This window comes from Protomyctophum parallelum (genome assembly GCF_964188405.1).
Source record: "Protomyctophum parallelum genome assembly, chromosome: 3".
Taxonomy (NCBI): Eukaryota; Metazoa; Chordata; class Actinopteri; order Myctophiformes; family Myctophidae; genus Protomyctophum; species Protomyctophum parallelum.
Window position 1 is genome coordinate 33967031 of NC_139698.1, and position 24038 is coordinate 33991068.

At 43.1% G+C, this 24038-nt stretch overlaps 2 protein-coding genes across 3 annotated transcripts in view; both read left to right on the forward strand.

Annotated features, from left to right (window-relative positions):
• rspo3 (R-spondin 3) overlaps positions 1 to 24031 on the forward strand; it is a 25862-nt gene extending 1831 nt beyond the window's left edge. For both annotated transcript variants that reach the window (XM_083760569.1, XM_083760570.1), the window contains exons 3-7: positions 10512 to 10694; positions 11804 to 11947; positions 12322 to 12468; positions 13599 to 13784; positions 22616 to 24031. In XM_083760569.1, coding sequence (XP_083616695.1) covers positions 10512 to 10694; positions 11804 to 11947; positions 12322 to 12468; positions 13599 to 13784; positions 22616 to 22851 — 896 coding nt within the window. In that variant the 3' untranslated portion in view covers positions 22852 to 24031. The remainder of the gene's footprint in view (positions 1 to 10511; positions 10695 to 11803; positions 11948 to 12321; positions 12469 to 13598; positions 13785 to 22615) is intronic.
• lratd2b (LRAT domain containing 2b) overlaps positions 1 to 24038 on the forward strand; it is a 284775-nt gene that overhangs the window by 146815 nt on the left and 113922 nt on the right. The window lies entirely within an intron of this gene.

The window sequence follows — 24038 nt, forward strand, 5'->3', positions numbered from 1 at the left end:
TCAAGTAGCCTACCCATATTCAAGGGCCACGCTCGTGTTAAGTGTAGTTATTTCCCCTATTTGTTCCACGCCACGGAATGTCTATAGCTAAATTTGTCTGTTAGCGATTCGAGTCTGTAGCCAGGGCCAGGCCTAATTTCCCCTAAGCAGCAGTGAGACAGACTCGTTCAAGATCATATATATAGTCAGACTCTGTAAAAGCTATTGGTTTGAGCAAAATCCAGATATCTGCCTGGCAGAAATTGGAAACAATAGGAAGCCACTTGCAGGCTACTTTCCACAAGTTGCACATCATGTGGTTGTAAAGTGAGGAGAAAGGATCACTTTGTGGGATTTTTACCATCAGGTTGCTATTTTCCTATTTAAATATTGCGCTGTGCTCTATATGTTGTGCTATGCTTATGTACTTAAGATGGAAATAATAACTCACTTTAATTGCCACTCAAAATCTGAGATAACACTAAATGTGGGTCCACCAGAAGAACAAAGGAGAATAAAGTATATTGAGATATGGTCCTCTAAATCTCGTGGTATTTCATATCCCATATATCACCCTACAGTCCAACATTATGTCTCATCTCTTGAGCTATGACCAGCGTTTTTCCATGACACTGAAATGAGTATCAATAAAGTATATTTTTGTATTCTTCCTACGCACACTTTATCACTGAGGGTGTCCAGATGTGCATTCTGACCGAGGAGAGCAGAGATAACTGGAATATTCCATGTATCACCTGCCAGCGTGGCTTAAAACTGTTCATGATGTGCAGTAATAGACTTTAAAGTGATGTTTTTATCTCTGCCACCTGTGGTTGAAGTCCCATGCTGGATTTCTTCTTTTCAAAAGTTTGCATATACGTAGCTCCATTATTTGAAACCTCGCTGACCAAGAAAAGTCCTGGTTTATTTTAAACAGGTGTAGCCTACAACATCAATTAACACTGGAGTTTTTAGTGTGTAGATGTTGAAATGACACATTGTTTTTACGTATTGTTTATGTATTATTGCCATCTACAGAGTTGTGCTCTGTGAGCACTGAGATGTAAAATGATTAAGGAGCTGTGCTCACTTTGGGGAGAGCAGACCCAGTTCAGTTCAGTCCAATATCATTTCGTTCAGGCTTTTTGAGGTAAGCGAGGATCAGTGTGTTCTGTTCTGTTCAATAATAGTTTTCAGCAGAAATAGAGCAAACAAACGTTGCCCCAGACAGAGGAGACGACAGAGAAATAACCTATACTGTATGTGTTGACTGTAGACGTTCATTTTACATGCTTACTTTATTGCACCCCCAAGAGGAATTGTACAGAAATCCTGCTGTCAGTAATGTAGGACAGATGCAGATATACACTGGACTACAATGTCTGTATGCTTTACCCATACATCATCTCCAGAAGCTGAGAGATTCTTTGAAATGTTAATTTCTGTCTGAAAATGAAATGGAAAGGAAGGATATAAGACTGGGCAGACTGGGGAGAGAGAGAGAGAGAGAGAGAGAGAGAGAGAGAGAGAGATACTATGTTTTGACTACAGTGCAGTCACACCTGATTTTAAAACTATTCCAGGGACCAAAAACGGGAGTATAGCACTGTGTTCTGATGAGCCTGCGTCCCAAGATGAGACATTCTCAGTTGAGCTCATGTTAATATGAACCCGTTTGACTAAGAAATGCACTCACTCTGCATTAAGTGTTCAGGAAGGAGAGTGAACTTCTGCCTTCCCGATTGGCGCAGTAAGCTTTGATTGAATTGAGTTGGACATAAATGGGATGCATCCACAGACAGACAGATATCAAGGAGGATGGAGGGGAGTGAATGAGTACACAATACTCAGAGAGGAAAGGAAGAAGGGGCAGGAGGAGGAGGAGGAGGAGAGAGTCAATGACCATTCAGTCAACTGGCCAAAATTACCATGCAAAGGCTGGGTCAGATCTCCAGGCTTCCTCTGAGTGATGATGCATGGGTACCCCCCCCCCCCCCCCCCCCCCTCTGCACGCACGCACACACACACACACACACACACACACACACACACAGACACAGACACAGACACAGACACACACACACACACACACACACACACACACACACACACACACACACACACACACACACACACACACACACACACACACACACACACACACACACACACACACACCACTTATTTTAGATTTAATCTGAAGGGAACACAATAAGAAGGGACGGGCATCCATTGTGTATAGCATGATGGAAACCTTAAAAAGACAAGGAAGACATTAAACAATTGTGAAACTTGAACAGAGAATCACTGTCTGTGGTTCCACCTGTCTTCTATTATATAGTAAAACTAATATTCTTCTGTCAAAATGTGTGTGTGTGTGCGTGTGCTTGTGCGTGTGCGTGCGTGCGTGTGTGCGTGTGTGCGTGCGTGCGTGCGTGCGTGCGTGCGTGCGTGCGTGCGTGCGTGCGTGCGTGCGCGTTTGTTTCTGTCTTCATGTGTTTATGCATAATGTGGGCGAGTGTGTCAGTGTGAGGGTATGTTAAGCACGATACCACTGCCCAGCTGAGAGGTGTGTGTTGGTGCAAGTGCAAGGGCACGGCCAAATTCCTGTGTCTTAAGACTTCTCTGAATCAGGGCTGCTTGGCAGGAACACATGTGGGCAAATGGACAGCAGTTGTAAAGATTGCTGAGATATGTCAAACATGCAGTACCATGATATATGGCAAATTGGCAGAAAAATCCTGAGCTGAGAAAAGTGGGAGAAATGCCAACTCAAACCCAGTGGCATAAAATGTGTGTTTGAGAGAGAGAAAAACCTCTCCCATGGCACCCGTGGAAGCCATCTCCTTGTACAGTACAGTGGTTCCCAAAACATGTTGCTTGCAAAAGAGATTAGATGATTTCCTGGGACCCAAACAGTGAAAATAGCACAACGCATCGCTTCATGCTGCGTTCTGAGCTTGTAGATCGCTTATTTTAACTACTTCTTAAAAAAATGTTTTACTTTAATTTATGGAATTTCATTTATTTCTTCATGAAATTACTGTTCCGTTTTTGGGAATGTTTTTTGAAAAGGTTTTGAAATAATATTAAAAATAAAATGTGTGAAACAAAAAAACTTAAGGGCCCAGAAAAATGGGACCCAACCCAGTGTTTGGGAACCAGTGATCTATAAAGTATTAGTGCTGAATACCAAAAAGGGACCAAAGGATTGTTGCAGGAGTGCAACAAGTGTATATTTGGTAAATGGTTCAATTCAATTCAATTCAAACTTTATTTAAGATACTCACAGAGGGGTCCATAGAGCAGAACACATAAAACATAAAAACATAAAAGTAAACAAACTATAAATAAACAAAGCATAAACATCTGCCTTATCTCTGTAGGCTAAAGCGCCAGTGGCTCCATACCTTGGATGACAGCCTAACAGAGCTCTTAGCAGGGTGGGAAAGTGCTACAATGATGCTGTTCACAGAATCTGTTAACCTGCAGTCCTGCACATAAATATATACATCAGGTTTCGTATAGCACAGCAGGGCAAGTGGGTACATTTATTTCTACAAACATTTGACTGGCACTACAGCATCTTGGGGCTTCGAGCAGCAGTCTCATGCAGTCTCATGCAGTCAAGCAGTCTCATGCAGTCATTGCGACCAGAGGTCGCAGATAACTATGAAACCTTGCGTTTTTGTCACCTAACTCACAAACCCTGTCACTCTGACACGTCACCTAACTCAAATCCCCGTCGCTCACCCCAGGCAAGCCCCCAGGTCATCGTGACATCAGTCCCCTGGTCTCCCCAGGCAAGCCCCCAGGTCATCGTGACATCAGTCCCCTGGTCTCCCCAGGCAAGCCCCCAGGTCATTGTGACATCAGTCCCCTGGTCTCCCCAGGCAAGCCCCCAGGTCATCGTGACATCATTGTGACATCAGTCCCCTGGTCTCCCCAGGCAAGCCCCCGGGTGCCCAGGTCATCGTGACATCACGTGACAAAGTTCCATACATGGGCATTCCCAGCCTAATACAATCCCTGTTATGGCCATATATGGAGATCCCTGACTGTGATCAAGATTAAGCCCATATATGGGAATGCCAATATATGATCATATTGTGACAGTCTCATGATAACCACTGTGGTTGCTGCAAAGGTCACAGTTAACTATAGAATGCATCACATCGCATGACATCATCAGGAAAGGAGATGGAGGATCAAACTGGGAACCTTGCGGTTCACCAGCCGCTCTGTTGGCCACTCTACCGCTGAACCACTGCCGCCCCATAATGGCTAACTGATATGAATCTGTCATGGTGGTTCACATGGATTTGGCTTTGGATCAAATTCAGTATTTATGTGCATGGTTACCATCACTTTGAAACAAAATTGAGAGTGAATGAAGAGTAAGAGCAGTGCAGTGCACATATCTCTGCCTGGCTGTGTGGCTTACCCAGGGCTGTGTAAATCGTGGGTTGGGTCCATCAGGATCCAGGCCCTTCTACATGTGATTGCATTTTGGGCTTCAGTTGATTGGACGTTCCTTTCATTGATGTATGCTGTTTTATTAAAAATAAACTAAATTTGGTAGCCAATTGCATGCAAACAATAAGGCTTATCAAAAACCTGTTTGACGCTCATTGTCACACAACACTTGAGATCATGTGTGTCTAATTTGGTGAAAATCAATAGCGTATAGAATTTCTGATGCCTCTATTGGTCAAAGTAAAACTTCATGGGGTTGATCGGACGATGATATTTTGGCCTTTTTTGTAAAGTAGGCCCCTCCTGGAAACTTTGGAAGCCAATTAATAATTAGCCAATCGGAATGGAATGTGAAAAATTGGTACGATACCTGTGATTTCATTTTGATTGACATTTTTCATAGTGATTTGTGTGAGTTTTAGACTAAATCTGGTCGAAGAGTAGCTAAAAGTGTGTTTTTAAGAAAATGGCGGAAACTCTAGTTAGGACAGAAATCAGTCAGGACTTTGCAGTTGAATAATTTTCAGGGAATCCATGGAAAATTTATGTTGATTGTATGACCTAAGGTTCAAGAGTTATAGCGGGCTGGTGTAGCACCACCTTGAGGCCCTAAAAAGTTAGGTTGGAGTGTCGTCCTTAATTGGCCTACTGGAAGCATGAATGAAAGGTTTGATGCCAATTGTTTTAGAAGTTTCCAAGATTAGCCGCATACAGATACGCACGCACAAGCACACACGCACACTCCATCTCCTTGCCTTCTGGCCTGGCGAATACGGTAAACATCATTTTAATAAGATAAAGACTGTGTGCAACTATTGTGGTAGTCTCAAATCTTACATGCTGGTAGTAGGCTACACCAGTCAATCAAATGACCCACTCACCCCTCATAAAGAATTGTTTGGAAAATACTATAAACAATAATAGATGCATGTTATACACACCTTTGGCTACTGCACTGTAATAATGTATGTCTTGAAAGATGCTGCCTCACAAAATTTATATAGCAGCAGCAATTAATCACGATAAGACACCCTGCCACCAACACTATACTTTTGTCACTTAGAGTACATGGCTAGTGTCAGGGTGCGTTCAGAGGACCCAAAAGCAGTACGACCAAAAGGCAGCATTCACAGTTCAGGATGTTCATTAAAGGACCACTTTTCAACCTATCTTTATATAATAGGTCCTCACTAATAATCATGAAAAAATGGCACGATTTCTTTCTACTCAGTCTGTGTCTCATAGGACGGTTGTGGGCAGTTTAGAAACCGTCTTCCAGTGACATCATCATGAGGCAGAACATTTTTTAAACAATTTTGTTTTACAAAAATATTTAGATTTTCATTATCGTGAGAACGAGGGCTTCCATTTTCGCATTGCAACTTTTCAGGACTAGAAAGCCTGCAGTTTCTATTAGCTTGTATTCCCCATAGATGATGTCACTGGAAGACAGTGTCTGAACTGCCCACAGCCCTCCTATGAGACACAGACCGAGTAGAAAAAGATTGCGCCATTTTTCATGATTATTAGTGAGGACCTATTATATGAAGATATGTTGAAAAGTGCTGAAGTGGTCCTTTAAACTATAACTTAAACTTCCCATAAAATGGGGCAGGCAAAAATAAGGACACAGTACACACGCTGACGATCTGACATTAAAGGAACTGAACAAACTGGGGTATATAAATATACAAAGACTAACTTGTAACTAGACACAGGTGAACTCAAAATACAATCAATCACACGATAGGCTAACAGAACTAAGAGGACACAGGTGAAAACACTGACATATCATAAGGTAGGTGAGACAAGGTAGGGAACAGTAACTAGGAAGACAGGAAACACTAGGGACCATACTACAAAATAAGATACAGTAACAGAAAACCAAACAGATCAGGAAGAGAAGGCAAAATACTGAACATACAGAGAATAACAGAATAAGTCTGAAGGACTGCAGTATTAGTAAAAAAGTACAAAGGCAAGAATAGTAACAACTTCCTTTCTTGACTTAAGCAAATACAGAACAAAAATCAACCACATAACCATTAAGGTCAAGCCAAATATTAGTCCAGTGGTTTGGACCTAAGTCAATGCTCAAATTCAAAGGCAGAGGAGCGAGGCGTGACAGCTAGAGAGAAATCACAGTCTCTCTTTCAGTTTAATATGGACATGTGTTTTAGAGAAAATTGGATGCAGTGGGAAAATCATTCTGGCCAACAGATAATAAATGTGAGTTATGTTACTCTTTCTTTGCAAAAATGTCATGTTAACTTGACAGACAAGGAAATTACAAGTTATTTCTCAGAAAGTCATCCAAGAAAGTTGTTGGCCTGAATGTGTTTTGTTATAAGTTTTATTTGTTATTGTAGTCATATCCAGTAGCTGTACAGATGTTTTGTGTTTGTCTGTTTGCATGCATATGCATGCATTATGTTGCGTTGTGTATTTGTACACTTAGATATGTCTAAGACAGAACTCTAAAATGTTATCTCAGGCACTGGGACAAACTCATACATCTCAGCATTTGCCCTATTGCAGATTAAAACTGAGACACTTTAAACACCACAAAACCCCTATTATTTTATCCTATAATAAAATCTGGCCCATACAACCTCACTCAGGAAAACGGTTGATTTGGATTTTGGACCATCAAAGTCTATCCGGAAGGTTTGTCTGCAATGTTGACAAATCAGTCAAAGCGATTTTTTTTGTTTTTGATCTCTCCAACAACTTGGTATACTATTACTGAATAGAAATGCATGTACATTGTCGATTGGATTGTGAATCCAGCCCAGTTAAATACACATAGCTGTTCACTAGATATGTTGAGAGGATGTGCTCCATCAGAAACTTGGCCATATCTCTGGTACAGTTTGTTCAACCATCATGATATATAGTGAATGAATACCGTATGTTTAAAATGGGTCAGAAGATGTCTGCAAATGCATTTTAACATCAACAAACGGGTGCACCATAAATGCCAACAGTTGTATCTCTTTTAATTTATCTCAATGAAGAGCATCTCCTCCAGGATAAAGAATCATTCGAAATGCAAAGCTTGGTTTTTGTTCCTATGTGGTTGTGGACTACCACATAGTGCTGAAATACTGTAACGTAAAGGTTTTAACTATGCTTATAAGCTTGCTAAACACATGGAAAACTATACTGACTATCCATACACACAGATTTAAAGTATATATATATAGGCAGAGGCGCTTTGAAATTTGTGGATTAGGATGTTGCAGAGTGCAGACCAACCGGCTGCATGTTCTTTGTAGGGTGCAACGTTTTGCAATCATCATAATATGGAATGACAGACAGAGACGGGGCAGAGAGAGCAAAAAATAGAGAGAGAGTTAGGCAGACACGAAGACTCAGAGAGAGGCTTGTATCATTGAAGACTTAAGGAATGCTGACAATGTTACTGTAAGATGAGACAATATCTTTTTCTTTTCTTTTTTCAGTTTTTACCACAGGAAGACTTGCTTCTCACCATAGAAATATTCAAAGTTAACTCTTAGATATACAAAGTCCGGGACTATTGGTCTCTTTGTGGTTTTATATGGAAATGCAAACAGAAATGCAAAAAGGATTTATATGGAAATGCAAACAGAAATGCAAAAAGGATGACACAAAGGACTGTATAGTAGGGAGTCGGGACTGGTTCTGTGGAGTTCTGATTCATTCGCCCCCGCGGTGTCGGTCAGAACACATTGGACCCCCGGGGTGTCGGTCAGAACACATTGGACCCCCGGGGTGTCGGTCAGAACACATTGGACCCCCGGGGTGTCGGTCAGAACACATTGGACCCCCGGGGTGTCGGTCAGAACACATTGGACAGGAGAGCGAAGGGGTTTTATAGGGCAGCTTTAGTGGAAGGTGTAGGCACAGGTAGGGTACAGCCAGGGCAGGCATGGCATGGGTATATGCTAATGAATGATGGTACAAGAACTGAGTGAGAATATAATTGACAATGTGTCAATACAGAAACAATAGTAAGTATGAGTAGTCTACAAATACATATCATACATACAATATCCCAAAATATCACATTACTATGTTTGATCACATAATCAAACATATTATGCAATCCAGTAGATCTTTAACTACCATACACATAACAACAATACACCTTTCCATAAGCTGCCCAAAAACATCAAACTTAAACCAATAACTCCAATAATAAGTTTGTTCAGTCTGAAGCTGCGCTAAAGTGGCTTAATTTAATTGAACATCAAAGTGCCCAATGCAGTTGCAGGAGTATAATGGCGGCGCCCGGGAAATACACATGGCCAAAATTAGTGGCTAAATTAGATCTAAAGTGCTGAATAAGGTGCTTAAACATATAAATGTGCACGCCGGTCTCAAATACACTCTCTTACATAACATCACAGAAATATAAAGGTGTGCTTAAGGCACACGATGTAGGCATGGACATGAAAGGAACAAGCAGTTCAATCACTGTCAATCAAACCAGCGTCAGAGCCTAGATAAACACACTGAAACAGCAGGGACTCTAATAATCATGGCAAGTGATTTTGTCAAAGACGCACACTGGCACTGCGCAGTGCTGCATAATCTAATATACAATTGAGAAGTTGTCACGTGGCGCAAAAGATGTGGCACTAGCCATTGAAAAGATGTGCCCATAAAAGATGTGCCCCCCATACCAACATCTGATGTGCGCACTAGCCAATGAAAAGATGTGCCCATAAAAGATGTGCCCCCCATACCAACATCTGCGCAGCCGTCACTAGCTCTCAGCCCCCCTTCCCTCTTTGGCTGCTGTGATCTCCCCTATGGATCTCCCTCTCCGCACTCCGCAGAGAAACCTTACCTCACGGAAGGGGGAATAGTCGCCTCACCATTTCGCTTATTCCTTCTAAATCTCTGTATTTAAAATATAGCTCGCTCAGCGAATGTCTTAGTTAGTTATCAACATTGTTCTTAGAAAGTACTTGGTTTGTGCCTAACTACTACGATTAGACAGATCGCGTTTGTTATTTCGCTACTGCCAGTACTTCTGATTGCACGCACACACACACACACAACACTGCCGCGCTTTATAGCTTCTCTCAGCTCAAAGAGTGTATGAATAAGGAGATAAATGAACAGCTGACGTCGGTGGGAGAGGACGTCAGCTGTGTGTGTGTGTGTGTGTGTGTGTGTGTGTGTGTGTGTGTGTGTGTGCGCGTGCGTGTGTGAGAGGGAGGTAAACAGTCAGCAACACGTTAAATGTCTACTTCTACTAAAGAAAGAGGCTGCGATGGAGCCATAAGTCCATATCCATAAATTCTGGGACATAAAGCGGCCGCGAAATTCTAGTATATATATATATATAATACCCGAACATGATAGAGCCATATTACCATTGTACGCTGCTATATTTACTGCAAAATCCTGAGTTTAAGAAGTTAAGTTTGAGTGTAGCTCTGAGCTGCTTGACTTCTCTTTTGAGTTCATAGAACCATAATCTATGCAAAACATAACACACACTTGGTCTTCAAAGCATAATAGAAAAGGTTATTTGAGGTCAAGCTGAACTAAATTAATTGTAAAACATTGGACCATATATCTTACAAACTGACTTCCTGAACTATTGTCTGGGGCCCCTAATGGCTCTCTAGGGGCTACTTTTCTTGAATTCATAGATTTGTTTTTAAAAACCTGCTTTTCAGGTTTAGACAAAAATATGTCATTTGCTTTCCTGCTGTTTTTCCTAAAACTGATCCATATGTGAGAGATCACACAGATTTCTTTTTTCTTTTTTTTCTTTTCTGGTTTTATCCCAGGCACGGACAGAAAGACGTATTTCAGCTGTGAGTTGACAATAATTGGAAACTGGCATTATTATTCGGGTACCCATAAAATGTGCGTGTGTGCACTGCACGCAATGTACATGTACTGTATGTACATGACTACAATATTTATGCAAGACACTTACCAACTTATTGAATTGAATATTGATTATTGCCACTTAAATATGGTCCATCTTCACTTTGTTGAGGTGCGTCTGTTTTCCATTGAATTGTTGGCTCTCCATGTCTTTTCCACAGAGAGCACGGGGTGCCAGCAGAGTGGCTGTCTGACCTGCTCAGACTATAATGGCTGCCTGTCCTGCAAGCCACGTTACTTCATGCATCTGCAGCGTAACGGGATGAAGCAGATAGGGGAGTGTGTGCCTTCCTGTCCTCGGGGGTTCTACGACACACGCTCCCCCGACAGAAACACCTGCACCAGTAAGTTCTATAAGGTTCTATAAGGTTCTATGACACACGCTCCCCCGACAGAAACACCTGCACCAGTAAGTTCTATAAGGTTCTATAAGGTTCTATGACACACGCTCCCCCGACAGAAACACCTGCACCAGTAAGTTCTATAAGGTTCTATGAGGTTCTATGACACACGCTCCCCCGACAGAAACACCTGCACCAGTAAGTGACTGTCATGAATATAAATAACAGCTAAATCCTCGGTTTCATGCTTAGCCAATCCATCGCATGACGTTGCCACACCATAAATAGACTATCTATAAGCCCACAACGCGCCACATACGACAAAGTATAAATCAGTCTACACTCTACACTGTGAAGATTTTACAATTAGGCCTACATCAGTTGTTTCATAATACTATCATGGGATTTTTTTAATAACAAAAGCATTGATCAAAATGGCAATTCTTTTGCGAATAATACAAAAAGGTATATAGATATCTGTATGTATAGGGTTTTAGTGACCTGTGCAGAACACTAGCCTTTTGCTACTCAAGATAAACACATGCACAAGAAAGTGTCTCAAACTTGTCATGAGTCTAATTTGTCCGGTTCATGGTATGTTTTAACTTGCACATAGGCCTAATAAACAAAAGGACAAGTTGGCAATTTGGCTCTGAGACCTTGTCAAAATACACGTCCTCTGTCCATATACAATTCTTACAAAAACCCAACTACAGAACAGTCCCTACTGGCCCCAATGCTAGTGATATATATTGCAAAGTTGGATCATCTTCCCTGTTCAAATCTTCTTTGTACTGGAAAGGTCACCACGCATGCTCCCAGTAAAATACAACCATTTGTCTGCAGTGGCCTATATTTTCCTTTCCCAATGACACACACACACATACAGTATGCACACACAGACATGCAGGCACACGCACGCACGCACGCACGCACGCACGCACGCATGCACACACACACACACACACAGTACACACACACACACACACACACACACACACACACACAAACACAAATGACACCCTGTATATTTAAAAGGCAGTATATACACACGATAACTTGTGCGGTTAAATAAACGCCAGTGGTGGGTCTGTCATGCATTTCTCTGTCAGAGTGCAGACCGGAGTGCGACTCGTGCTTCAATAAGAACTTCTGCACGCGCTGCCGAGCAGGATTCTACCTTCACCTGGGCAAATGCCTGGAGAGCTGCCCCGAGGGGCTGGTCCGCAGCGACACACAGAGGGAGTGCGTTCCCAGTGAGTATTTACTGGTGATGATCACATGTTAGCCAGAGGGGCAATAAATTGACAATTTTGGTCATGCACAATAATATCCTTAATTTATCCATTTGTAACTCTTGAGAGTGCACATAATTAATCACGTAAACCCCAGGATCCATATTCTGAGGGAAAACCGTCGATCGGCTATTTTGGGCGAATACTTTCCCCACTATAACAGAATACAGAAAATATACTAGGATACAGCCCTGAGGGACTATATGGGGACTATATGGGGTTTAAGTGGTCAAACAGGCAGGGTTTCACAGTGTGTGACAGACGTGTGTGTGTGTGTGTGTGTGTGTGTGTGTGTGTGTGTGTGTGTGTGTGTGTGTGTGTGTGTGTCTCTGCAGAGTGTCCTGCGGAGTGTGACTCGTGTGTGAACAGTGACACGTGCACACGCTGCCGACCAGGCCTGTACCAGCTGATGGGAAGGTGCCACCATGTCTGTCCTGAGGACTACGAGCCTGATGACAAGCTCATGGAGTGCACCCCGCAAGGTTAGGCTTACGTGTGTGTGTGTGTGTGTGTGTGTGTGTGTGTGTGTGCGTGCGTGCGTGCGTGCGTGCGTGCGTGCGTGCGTGCGTGCGTGCGTGCGCGCGTGCGTGCGCGCGTGCGTGCGCGCGCGAGAGAGAGAGAGAGTGCGTGAGATACAACATATCGGAATTAGATGATCTCATTCGCACGAAGCCCAGTAGCAAATAAACTGAATCCCAAACACTGTCTGGAAATGATCTTCATTCAGTAACAACGCTTCATTTACAAGGTATAGTTTGTACTATATCATGCTGTTGCAGAATAATGATTATTTTTCAAGTTCCAGACTTGGTTCCAGACTTTAATAGTTTGTGGGATTGCTCTCTCCATTCAGTCCATTGGCACTGGGATCATCTTGTGCACCTTTAATTTCTTAAGGTGTGCATGCATCAGCCTTTAGTCAAATATATTTAAGTAGACTAGCTCATAGCTTTTGCTCCTAGTCCTAATTTATGTGTAAAACAAGTTATCATTGTCAAAAACAGGAGAGAACACAATAGTGCTATAGGCACAACAAACCTTGCTTAATCAAAACAAATAGGACAAGCTCTTGGCCATTGATTCATTTTGGGACCATAGTGACAATGGTGACCATGAGTTTGACCTTTCAAGGTCACTCAAGGTCAAATTAGAAACAAACAATGAATATGTCTCTTACTTAAACAGTTGTCGAGTTATAGGATACGATGATGTTCTGTATCTGTCCTGTGTTTCATAACTGTGGTAATGTTTTAGACAATGTAAATATTTCTGTGACCTTTGACATGGGCTCTGACCCATACCTCCAATGTTTGATCAGCTCAATCAATGGATCATTTCAAATCATTGCCCATATTTCCTGAAAGTTTTGTGTCATTCTGTGAAGCCGGTTGTTAACACAGATTGACAAAAACAATATCATCAGAGCTCAGTTCAATAGAACATTATTTTAGCTCTTACTTTAGAAACAATTCTGGTGAGAAGAAAATAAATACAGATCAGACTAGAAAATAATTCAGTGGATCGGAAGATGAAATTGAATAGAATCTTCTTTTAGGAGATCATATTCACACAAAACAAAGTCCTACGTTCTGATACTGACCGTGTTCCACAGTGCACTGCGAGGTGGGTGAGTGGGGCGAGTGGAGTCCCTGTGCTCGGGCTGGGAGAACCTGTGGATTCAAGCGGGGCCAGGAGACGAGGACGCGGCAGGTCCTCCAGTACCCATCACCCTTTGGAAACCCCTGCCCAGAGATCTCCGAGATCAAAGAGTGCCTGGTCAAAAGAAAGAGATGTCCAGGTAAATGTAATGAGAGAATTGTTGAATTCCAATACCCAAAATTTCGGTGACCTGCAGAAATATGTGACAATCTTGTAGACGTCACATAATGTCAGTGTCCAAACGTAAATCATTGTGGTTTGCTTATTATTAACAGAGTTAAACCTAGCGATATTTAGGCCACGTATCATTTAAAGACTTCCATGTAAGTTATGTGAAGTCCACAAGATGGTCACACATTACGGCAGGTCACCAATTTCACCGTAACGCCGCCATGCTGGAGTGACCGAGTGTAAGTGAGCGAGTGGCCGAGATATTGGTTATTGGAATTTGGCCAAGATGTTATTGATGATGATTATGAGGAAGAAGGAAAACCCTGTTGTGCAGAGGTGTGCTTTGGTCGTTATATATGTTGTGGCAACCCAGGGGAGAATAGGCAAGATTCACAATAAAATAAGAGGCTCAGAGTCAGATTCAACATGTAACTTAAATTGTCTTTTATTAACTTGTTAGGGAAAGGGGAAAACGGGGCAAAAAACGTCAACTGATGGTTCCTCCTGTCAGGGTCTTGGGCTTCTATTCACAGTCCTGTGGGCAGAGCAGAGAGAGAGAGCTTACTTACTTACTTACTCCTCTTCGTTCCCAATGGGACATAAGGCTTCAATGAGCGCTCTCCATTTCATTCGGTCCCTGGCAGCATGTTGCGCCTCTCCCCAGAACAGGTTCATCTGTTCCAGCTCCTACGTCACAGTTCTGCGCCAGGTGGTTTTGGGCCTCCCAGGTTTTCTTTTGCCTGGTGGTGTCCATCTTAAGTCCACCTTTGTGATGCAGTCCTGCTCCATTCTCAGTACATGTCCTAGCCATCTCAGGCGTCTGTGTGTAATGTCCTTGTTAGAGAGAGAGAGCTAGTGACTACGTATTCAGGTGGGGGAGAGTGCTGTATGCTCTCCCTGGTGGAGTTCAGTTGGCTTGTGAGATATCCCTCTTACCAGCCTCCTCATGAACAGAGTGATTCCTGCTTCCTCACTCCTCCATTAGTCCAAACTGACACACCAGACAGCTTGGGCGTCGGCTATTTAAAAGCTTCTGGTGATTGCCTTACTGGCTGCAGGTTCGTCGATGTACAGGCTCTCATTGGCTGCAATACCGTTACAGAGTGATATACTCCCTCTATCACCTCCCCCAGCCTCCTTCTGTGGGGAATAGGCCTGGCTGTTTCCCCTGGTTTGCCACAATGTGTCTGGCTTATCTATACCAAGGGCATTCAAATTTCCTGTCTGATTGTTATACCATATCCCACCATTTTCATCAATTTCTCTTTTGCAAAGTGTCAAAAGCAACGTGCATAATGGTGTAATCGTAGCAACATTTTTAAACTGTTTACATGCCAGATATGTGCAGCTGCTATTGATTCCTGTCATTCTGACTCAATTCAATGCTTCTAATAATTTTATAATATGGCAGCATTTCAGTTCTCTATGAAACCCAGACTCGCTCTCCAGCCTGTATAATCTGAACTAGTCATTCTTCCGTTGGGGACTATGGCTGTTTACTCAGAGGATTTTCATTGTGGTTAGAGCGGAGGACAGAGGGGGGGACACACATGTGTGATGTTGCAATAGGGTTGTTGTGTGTTTTTCCCCTGAGACCTTTTTCGATATTTAAACAGTAAAACCGCTTACTCTGCTTCTCATAAACATGGGATCGCGTGATCATCTCTAATGAATTGAGTGCAAAATGCTTCTCAGAATATAGAGCCGTAAAAAGGCATGTGAAGATTTGAATTGTGTACAAAGTGTACAATACGTGCGCACATCTCCATCACCGTTTAGACATGTGAAGGTTTATGCTATAGCGTGCGTGCATGCATGTCTGACTGTGTGTCTGAATCTGTGTGTCTGTGCAGCTGCATCATAAAAGTGGTGTTTTGTCGCTGGTTGTTGTTCTGCCATCCATGTAGTGTTAAATGATAGATCACAGACAGGCTAGGCTGTGATCCAGTCCCCTGGGGCCTCACACTCTGACAGAACAAACAGTGGATGTGTGCATGCGTGTGTGCATGTGTGCCTGCGTGCATGCGTGTGGCGAGCGTGCGTGTGAGAGAGAGGGGAGAGGGGGTACATGTGTGCATGTGTCTGTCATTCTGCTCCAGACTCTGGAGCAGAATGGTCAGTTCAACATCAACATCCTCCCATAGGGAGGCACGCAGCGACTGGGGATCAGAATAGCTTTATCCCCACACACAGTGTGTGTGTGTGCGTGCGTGCGTGCGTGCGTGCGTGCGTGCGTGCGTGCGTGCGTGCGTGCGTGCGTGTCTTTTCCTGGTGTTTCGCCCACGTTGAGTTTATAGGTTTAGGCATAGTGTCTGTGAGTTTAGGGTTAGGGTTGGGGTTATGCATAGTTTTTGTGAAGTTAAAGGTTAGAGGGAGTCTCGTGTTGACACATTCACAGACAAAGCAGATACACTCCTTGTATGTGTGCGCACCGCCGGACACACATACATAACAAACAGCTTGTCCAACACGGCTCACTAACCACTAACATAACTACAAGGCCCACACACTCTAGGTGGTAATTTGTAAATAGAGTCAACTGCATGGATCCAATCTGTAACGCAGACAGATATGTGCCCTCTGTCACCCCTGTCTTGTTCCTCAGTGTGTGTGTGTGTGTGTGTGTGTGTGTGTGTGTGTGTGTGTGTGTGTGTGTGTGTGTGTGTGTGTGTGTGTGTGTCTCACTGTCCTCCATCTGCCACTTTCACTCCCCCTCTTTCACTCACTCTATCTCTCTCGATTCATTCTCTCAGCTTGTTCCCCTCCACACAGACGCCTGCACACACACGGATACACACATTCCCTCCCGTCACTATAGCACTCCAAAGAAAACAACAGGCCACCTCTCTCACTCACCCCACCCTGTCACCTCTCTCACCCACCCCCCCTTCCCTCATCACTCACCTCCTCCCCTTATCACCCACTCAGCTCCCTCCCCTCTCTCAGCCTCACCCAGTCACCTACAGTATACCCCGTCCTCTCACCTGGCCCACCCTATAGGGCAGGCTCTCCCCGATCTGAACCACCATACCCTCTCATTCCTCTCACCCACCCCACCCTGTGTACCACCGTGTACCACCCAACCCATTCTCCCTGCCGGGGATACTGGTTGATTGGGTCGGTCGCTGAGACTTGGTGTGGAGTTGAATTGAGTTGACCGTTTTATTGGTCCGTTCTGAGCCTCGTAAAATGATTCAAAGTCAGAGAGTGAGAGATTATGATATGTTACACAATTCAATGAATGACTGAGTCCATATCAGTGTGGTTTGATTTGTTTATTTTACTGGGCGTTCTGTGACAAAACAAACACATAAACATTACAATGTATAAACTAAAACACGTAACGTTTCTGTCCAGCCTGCATATACAATACAAGGCCCAGATTGTGGGTATGGCATTCATTCATAATCATTCCTGTGTCAGGTAGTGGAGAGAGAAGGGCACAATGCTGGATAGCTCTACAGTGAGTAGAGTCAGATATTCTCTGGAGTCTGGGCCTAGGCATTCCTCATCAGAAAAGTCAGTCTAAAACCCTCAACTCGGGTTTTAGTCATTACCCGAGGTCTACAGATACAAAGCAGTGCGTGCGTGCGTGCGTGCGTGCGTGCGTGATTACCCAGCTGCCCCAGCCTCTTAATTATGTGTTTTGTCACGTCAGTGTCCTTTCCTGGCTGTTTATGTTGTGAACATGCTATGCAGGTAGTGGTCCCCCAGCAGAGCCTCTTCTCCTGTCCTCCCCAGTCCCCACCATCATTACAAAAATATTAAATCTACACGCAAGATCTCCAAGTGAGCTATTGAGCTATTTTCGCTGCACTACACCCCAATACGACGAAATAAGTAAACTCATAGTGGTTAACACAGTTTTACTTTGACTGCATAGTTGTTTATTGATCTTCCCTTTATTCTCCTACTTGTCGGATGCCTTTCCTCTCCTTTGTCCCCTTCTCCTCCTGCATCCTGATCACTTGATCTCACCACTCCTCTCTCCTTCTCATCCTCTTCTCCTATACAAATCACTTTGTATGCTTTGCTGTGCAGGGTATTTCAAAGTGGGTGCTGTGGCACCCTAGGCCTAGGGTGACGTGACGCAAGTCCAGGGGTGACACAGATACTTGGATCATTTTAGGAATGTATCAATATCACTTCGGTTTAACCACTTAGGCCCTGTAAACTTTGTAAAACGGACCTGAGTTGCACTGTGACTGTACTCTCTACTTTGTGCGTTCTTTTTCCATCTACACCACATCTCTTTGCCAAAAATAGCAGATCTACAAGCTCACAATGTTGCGACACATTGTGAGTTTGTAGATCATCTCTTTTTTTTGTTGAGAACCACTGTTCTAGCGTCACCATTTTATCTACTTCCCCTTTACAAAACTCTGCAAACGCACTTCTACCACATTCTGCGACTCTTTTGTCATCTTTACTGCACTTTCTCTGCACTTTCATTCAACGTCCTTCAACGTTGCTACCTAATGCCTTTCTTTACCTTTTCATTCTATCTTTTAACATCTTGTTCATTCTCCAACCATCATGGTTTTCTGTTCTCAAGTTCTACGTTGTCTCTCTCTCCATTCATGAACTCACTAATCACCTGAATACATATATTCATTATTTTATTAAACTCCCTTATGTCTTCCAGTTTGATGTACAGATACATTCAGGGATGTACCTTTTGTGGGATTAATTTGGAGGTTTGTCTCACATAGAACATGAATTATTACTCACCACCAATGAAGTGGTGTCGTTTTTTTTCTGAACTAGGTAAACCTTTCTCAGTTTCCGCACTTTGAATAAAGGAATTAGCCTGTATGAATGAAGTATCAACTATAATAGTTTTGATGTTAATGAATCGACGCCTTGGTATTTCACATTTCCGTATAATTTATGCGTCATGGGTGGCCCTGACGTGTAAAGGCCTTTAGATATGATTTCAAGTTTTCAAGAGTTGGCAGTGAAAAATCACAACTTCCAGGAGGAAGTGATTAGCTCCTAAAAGCTGTAACTGTAAGTGGGTGATATCGTCTTGCAACAAGCAAAAAGCAACAGGAAACAAGAAGACACATGCAAGCCCTGAATGTCAGGGGAAAACCTTGGCTCTGCTCATCCCTTATCCATGTGTAGAGATTGTGAATGTTTATACACATCCTTACCCGCCTCCATGCCTTTCAAGTTAACGCTGGTTAATTTGTCCTCCGATCGACCTACTGTTCACCTCTCTATCTCTCTAGCCGGATAGATTGGGTGCCCTCTGCCAAACTTAACCCCTTAAACAGGCCACCCCCTGCAGCCCCCCCCCCCCCCCCCCCCACACACACACACATACAATCATGCTTCACCCCTCCACACATGCAGTTCCCCTCCTACGCATATATACACGCTCGCATAGGACACCCCCAGACACACAGACACAGACACACACACACACACACACACACACACACACACACACACACACGCCAGCACCAACTAGTCAGTGAGGAACGTTACACACACGTACACACAACATCCCCCCCTGCACAATAATGCTGGCGGCCGCACGGCGGGCATTCCTCCTACAGGACAGGCCAGAGCCTTTAATCCCAGCCTGGCTCCCGCCAGAAGCCCCCCGGACGACAGCACGCCTGCCACGGAGGATGTGCCATCATTACACTGATTGTACAAACACACATGCATGCACGCACGCGCGCACACACACACACACACACACACACACACACACACACACACACACACACACACATCCTTGCTCCGTCTGTTTTTGTCCCCTCACTAAAATATATTTGGTCATGTGGCCATATTGCCCTCCGAAAATGTTTAGTTTCACATTAGTGTTTTTATCTCTCGAAAATATGTTATTTTCATGGTTGTACGACAGCTCTCTCATGCACTCCCTGGTCTGTCTGTCTCTCACTCACTGTGCCAGACAGTCTATGGCAGCTTCTCTCCCAGTAAATCCCCTTTGCCCCATTCGGCAGGACAGTTTACTGGCCAGCAGTGTGCTCTGTGTGACCATTTGAGCGTTCTAGAAGTTACAACATCTTTTCAGCAGAGTTAACAGCCATGAATGGCTTTAAAATATAATTATGGATGTGAAAGAGATTGAGAGGGGATAGCGCAAATGACTGAGATATTCCTCTCATCACCTAATTATAGAATAATAGAAACAATATAGTAATCGTATACCCTGAAGAAGGCAGTTAAAACGTTGGTTTCAATTTATCTGCGTCCATAATAAAAGATTGGCACACTAGTGTGTGCAGCCACCTTTATGTCTCTTGAAGACTAGTCTTTTACAATACAGTAATTAACTTATTTTTTACAATAAAGATATGAGAGAATACTTAATTGGTATAGATATTAGGACTTCTGACTGTGAGATATTAAAAGCATACATCACATCGCATCTTGAGACCAGACACAAACCATTGTTTTACCCAATTTAGGGCCAGAATTCAATAAGCAACTTGAATTTAAAATTACAAGAAGAAAATGACCACATTGTGTTACTAAAGTGTGATTCATATTATGAGTATGAATTCAGCATTGGAGATACTATAATCATTAACGTGATCCTTTTCCAAATGCTTCAGCTAGTTCAAAGACATTTCTCCATCAACGTGTTTGTGGGTCAATGTTAAAAACCATAGATAAGTGCATTGTAGGCTATACACAGTCAAATCTAAATTTCACTGTGTATAATGTTGTGCAACACTTCACAGTACAACCTATTCACATTTGTGGACAATCGATTCCAGATGATATTTTGGTATCCCTGTAAAGATCTGCTTTGTGAGGCACTATGGTGACTAAGCTTGGATGTATTCACATGAGATGAATACATATTTTTTTGTGAGCTTGTAGATCTACTATTATATCTGAATATTCTCAGATTTGTGGGCCAGATGTTTGTTTATTTTATTTTTATCAAATGTTTGTCTATTTTTGTCTTTTATGACATGCCAAGAATGGGGATGCTGGGGTTCATGTGGTTAAACTTGACATGCTGTACATCTCTTATATTGGAATACCTTTGAATACTCATTACTCACAAAGAAACACTTTACTCTTAAGATCACATAATGTGAGTCTTTAGGGTAGATTTGGTTTGGCATTAAAATAATGTGATAAATGTATGTAGAGTGTTCCAAAACACCAAAAGCATGGTAAGCACCTAATTCAGGGTCCATGCACCCCTTGTCAATACATGCATGATTGATCAGAAACTGTTACAAGTCCAACTAACAAAATACAGGTTGGTTTGATAAACGCTCCTCCTAATGATCTCAACATTGGCATGGATTAGGTTTCTGCTTTGGCTCTGCAAAAGCGGAGAGAATACAGTGTGACTAATCTGTTGATCTTATAAATAGTTATGGTGTCAAGGCAAAGAAAACATTGTGAACCCAGAGGACTTCCTGTGTTGAAAGGGGAGAGTGATGAGTCGAAATGAGTCAGACCACCAAGATATGCTATCTGTCCATCAATTCATCCGTCGCTTTTAGTGGACTTTGTTGCTTTAATTTTTCAACAAAACCTTTTTCACACTGCAGCGTTTGTACACCGACAGTGTACATATGCATGTGAGTACATACAGGTTCATTTGTATGTGTGTATGGGGGCAGGGGCCATCTCTTCTCCCCCTCACAATTTGTGTCTCCTTACCTCTAAGGTCTTTCATTACTCCTGGTTAAAGACTAAACACAGTTGGCTGGCAGGGCCCTGTATCGCTTTGAGTGGACCTTTGGAATGTATGGGTCAGGTCTGGACTGGCAGAGCAATGGTGAGCCCCACTACCCGGTCCAGGCAAGGAACTGGGCTGATTAATGGAGAGAGGGAGAGGAAGGGAGTACGGGGGTGCTATGAGGCAGATGGGGGAGGAAGAAAGAGATATGGTTCTTTCTCTTTTGCTCCAACTCTATCACCCCTCTTTCTCTCTCTCTCCCCGTGTCCATGCCTACTGCCTACTTCAGCAGTTTCACAATCCCCATGCATCCAGCCAGTCAGACAACCATCCAAGCAGGCTGTGGTGCTCCACTCCAGTCACACATGGACAGCAACAGCACAACAACAGGAAAGGGCCCCTGGTTTCACTAGCTAGATCTGTCTCCACTCGCCCTGGGGGTGTATCTTGTTATTATCATTAATAACTTCTGCCTGAGCTCCAGCAGATAAACCTCCAGCATTCCTAAACTCCTTGTTTTGTTTATGAGATGGTGTTGCAAGAGCAGATAAATTGGGGGGTTTATTTAAAGGCTTTCTATTTTGGACAAAGCCTGCTTATCAGAGCGGATTGCAACAGCTGAAAGTCTGGGTGTGGCGTCTGTCTGTTGGGGTAGACTGACATCTTGTGGCGAATGGAGAACATTGCATGAATGAATGTCAAAATCTGTCACATAGCACAAGTTAGTAGGCCTACTGTGGAAAAACATTTAAACATTAAACTATCCATGCAATCTTTTGCATTCTAGGAGTTTCAAATGTCTTTCTTTCATCCTTCTGCAAAAGTCCCACCACAATTTTTCCCTGTGGATTCAGAATAACAGCACTTATTTTGTTAAGAAAACGCAATGTGTGAAATTAAACTGATTTGGCAGATGCTGGTTTGAAACGGCTTAGCTGGAATGAATGTATGAACAGTATTCATGGACACTGGACCACAAAGAGAAATCTCTTCAGTACCAGCCAGAACAAAAACAGATGCTATGATGTGGTGAGGATTACACTGTACTGTACGGATAGTCACACATTTTACATGACATGCTGACTGTATCCTTTTTCTGCTCTTTGGTCCAGGAGGCAGGAGGAAGGGTGAGCGAAGGGGGGAGCGGAGAAATCGCAACAACCGTAGAGACAAGGACAGCCAGGAAGGGCGCAGGGAGAGGAAACGTGAGAGAGAGAGGGAACGAGAGAGGGAGAGAGAGACAGGTGACCGTGAAGACTCTGAAAACAGGAACAAAACAGAGCACCGGCACCGCAGAGGCCAAGACACACACCTGGCCTCACCGGAGGAGGATGGCGCCGCAAAGTAGCGCTCCACCTTCAAATGACTCTCCACCTTCCATTCCCCTATTCCTTCTCCTCCCTTCCACCCCCACCCCGCCCCCCACAACCCCTCACCGCAGGGGTGCTGCTGCTATCTGTATGATTTGAATATACTGTTTATGCACAAGAAAGATGGGGCACATTCAGCCACAAGGCTTGGGCCATTATGGACTTTAAAAATCATTTTCTTAGTTTCTACCCCCTCCAGCTCCACCCTATCTCTTGTTCACCACTAGTCTCTCCGTCACTTTTCCCCAAACTTGCATTTCCCTAAAATGCATTAGAGAAATATGACTGCTGTTGTGACTGGACAAGACAAAAAAGAGCAAACATTTGGGAAAAGTGGAGGACTGATAGGCAGATGGATGGACATGCATATCGGAGGGACATTGAGGTTATATTATGTGCTTGTTGATATGGTTATTTAAAAGGGGCCCAGGTACAACATTGCGCCTTTTTTATGTAGATTGTGACATTATGTAGAATCATTGTTTTTATTCTTTAGATGTCTTTACAATTTTGCTTATGTCATTTGTATAAAAAAAGGAAAAAAAAACTTGTTTGCTCATCATCTTGTGACATCGCCACCACCACCAGTGTAAGTCAAATGGACTGAATATTTTGTCATTGGAATAAGGCTGCAGAGGGGAAAAAACAAATATGTTTCTTCTGTATCTCTGGGAGGGGAAATGCTAATTTGGCTCAAATTAATGACTAGTTTAATCAGTCACTGGTTCTGCCTATTGGTGCAAACAGGGTCTGTGCTTTCAATAAAGCCCCTGACCAGAAACCAAAAGTACCTTAATGTCAAATAAAAATATAATGGGTTTGTATGAGTCTGTGTTGTTTTCATCATCTCTACTTTCTGTGTAACCTTTCACATACCGCTATAGACATACAGCACAAGAAGTGATAATCCCATGATATGTCACTGTTGGGCAGATTCCTTATGTCCAAAACCACAACTTTTCAGGAAATGGAAAAAAATGAACCAGTGATCCAACTTTCATACAACAATGTATATGGAGATTTTTTTAAACCAGACAATGATAATATACACAGCTCTGGAAAAATTAAGGTTCTACTCCAAACTTTTCTCAAGTTATCATATCTACGGCAACCATTTCATTACAGTGTCCAATTCCAACACAAACACACCTTATACTACTTAAAG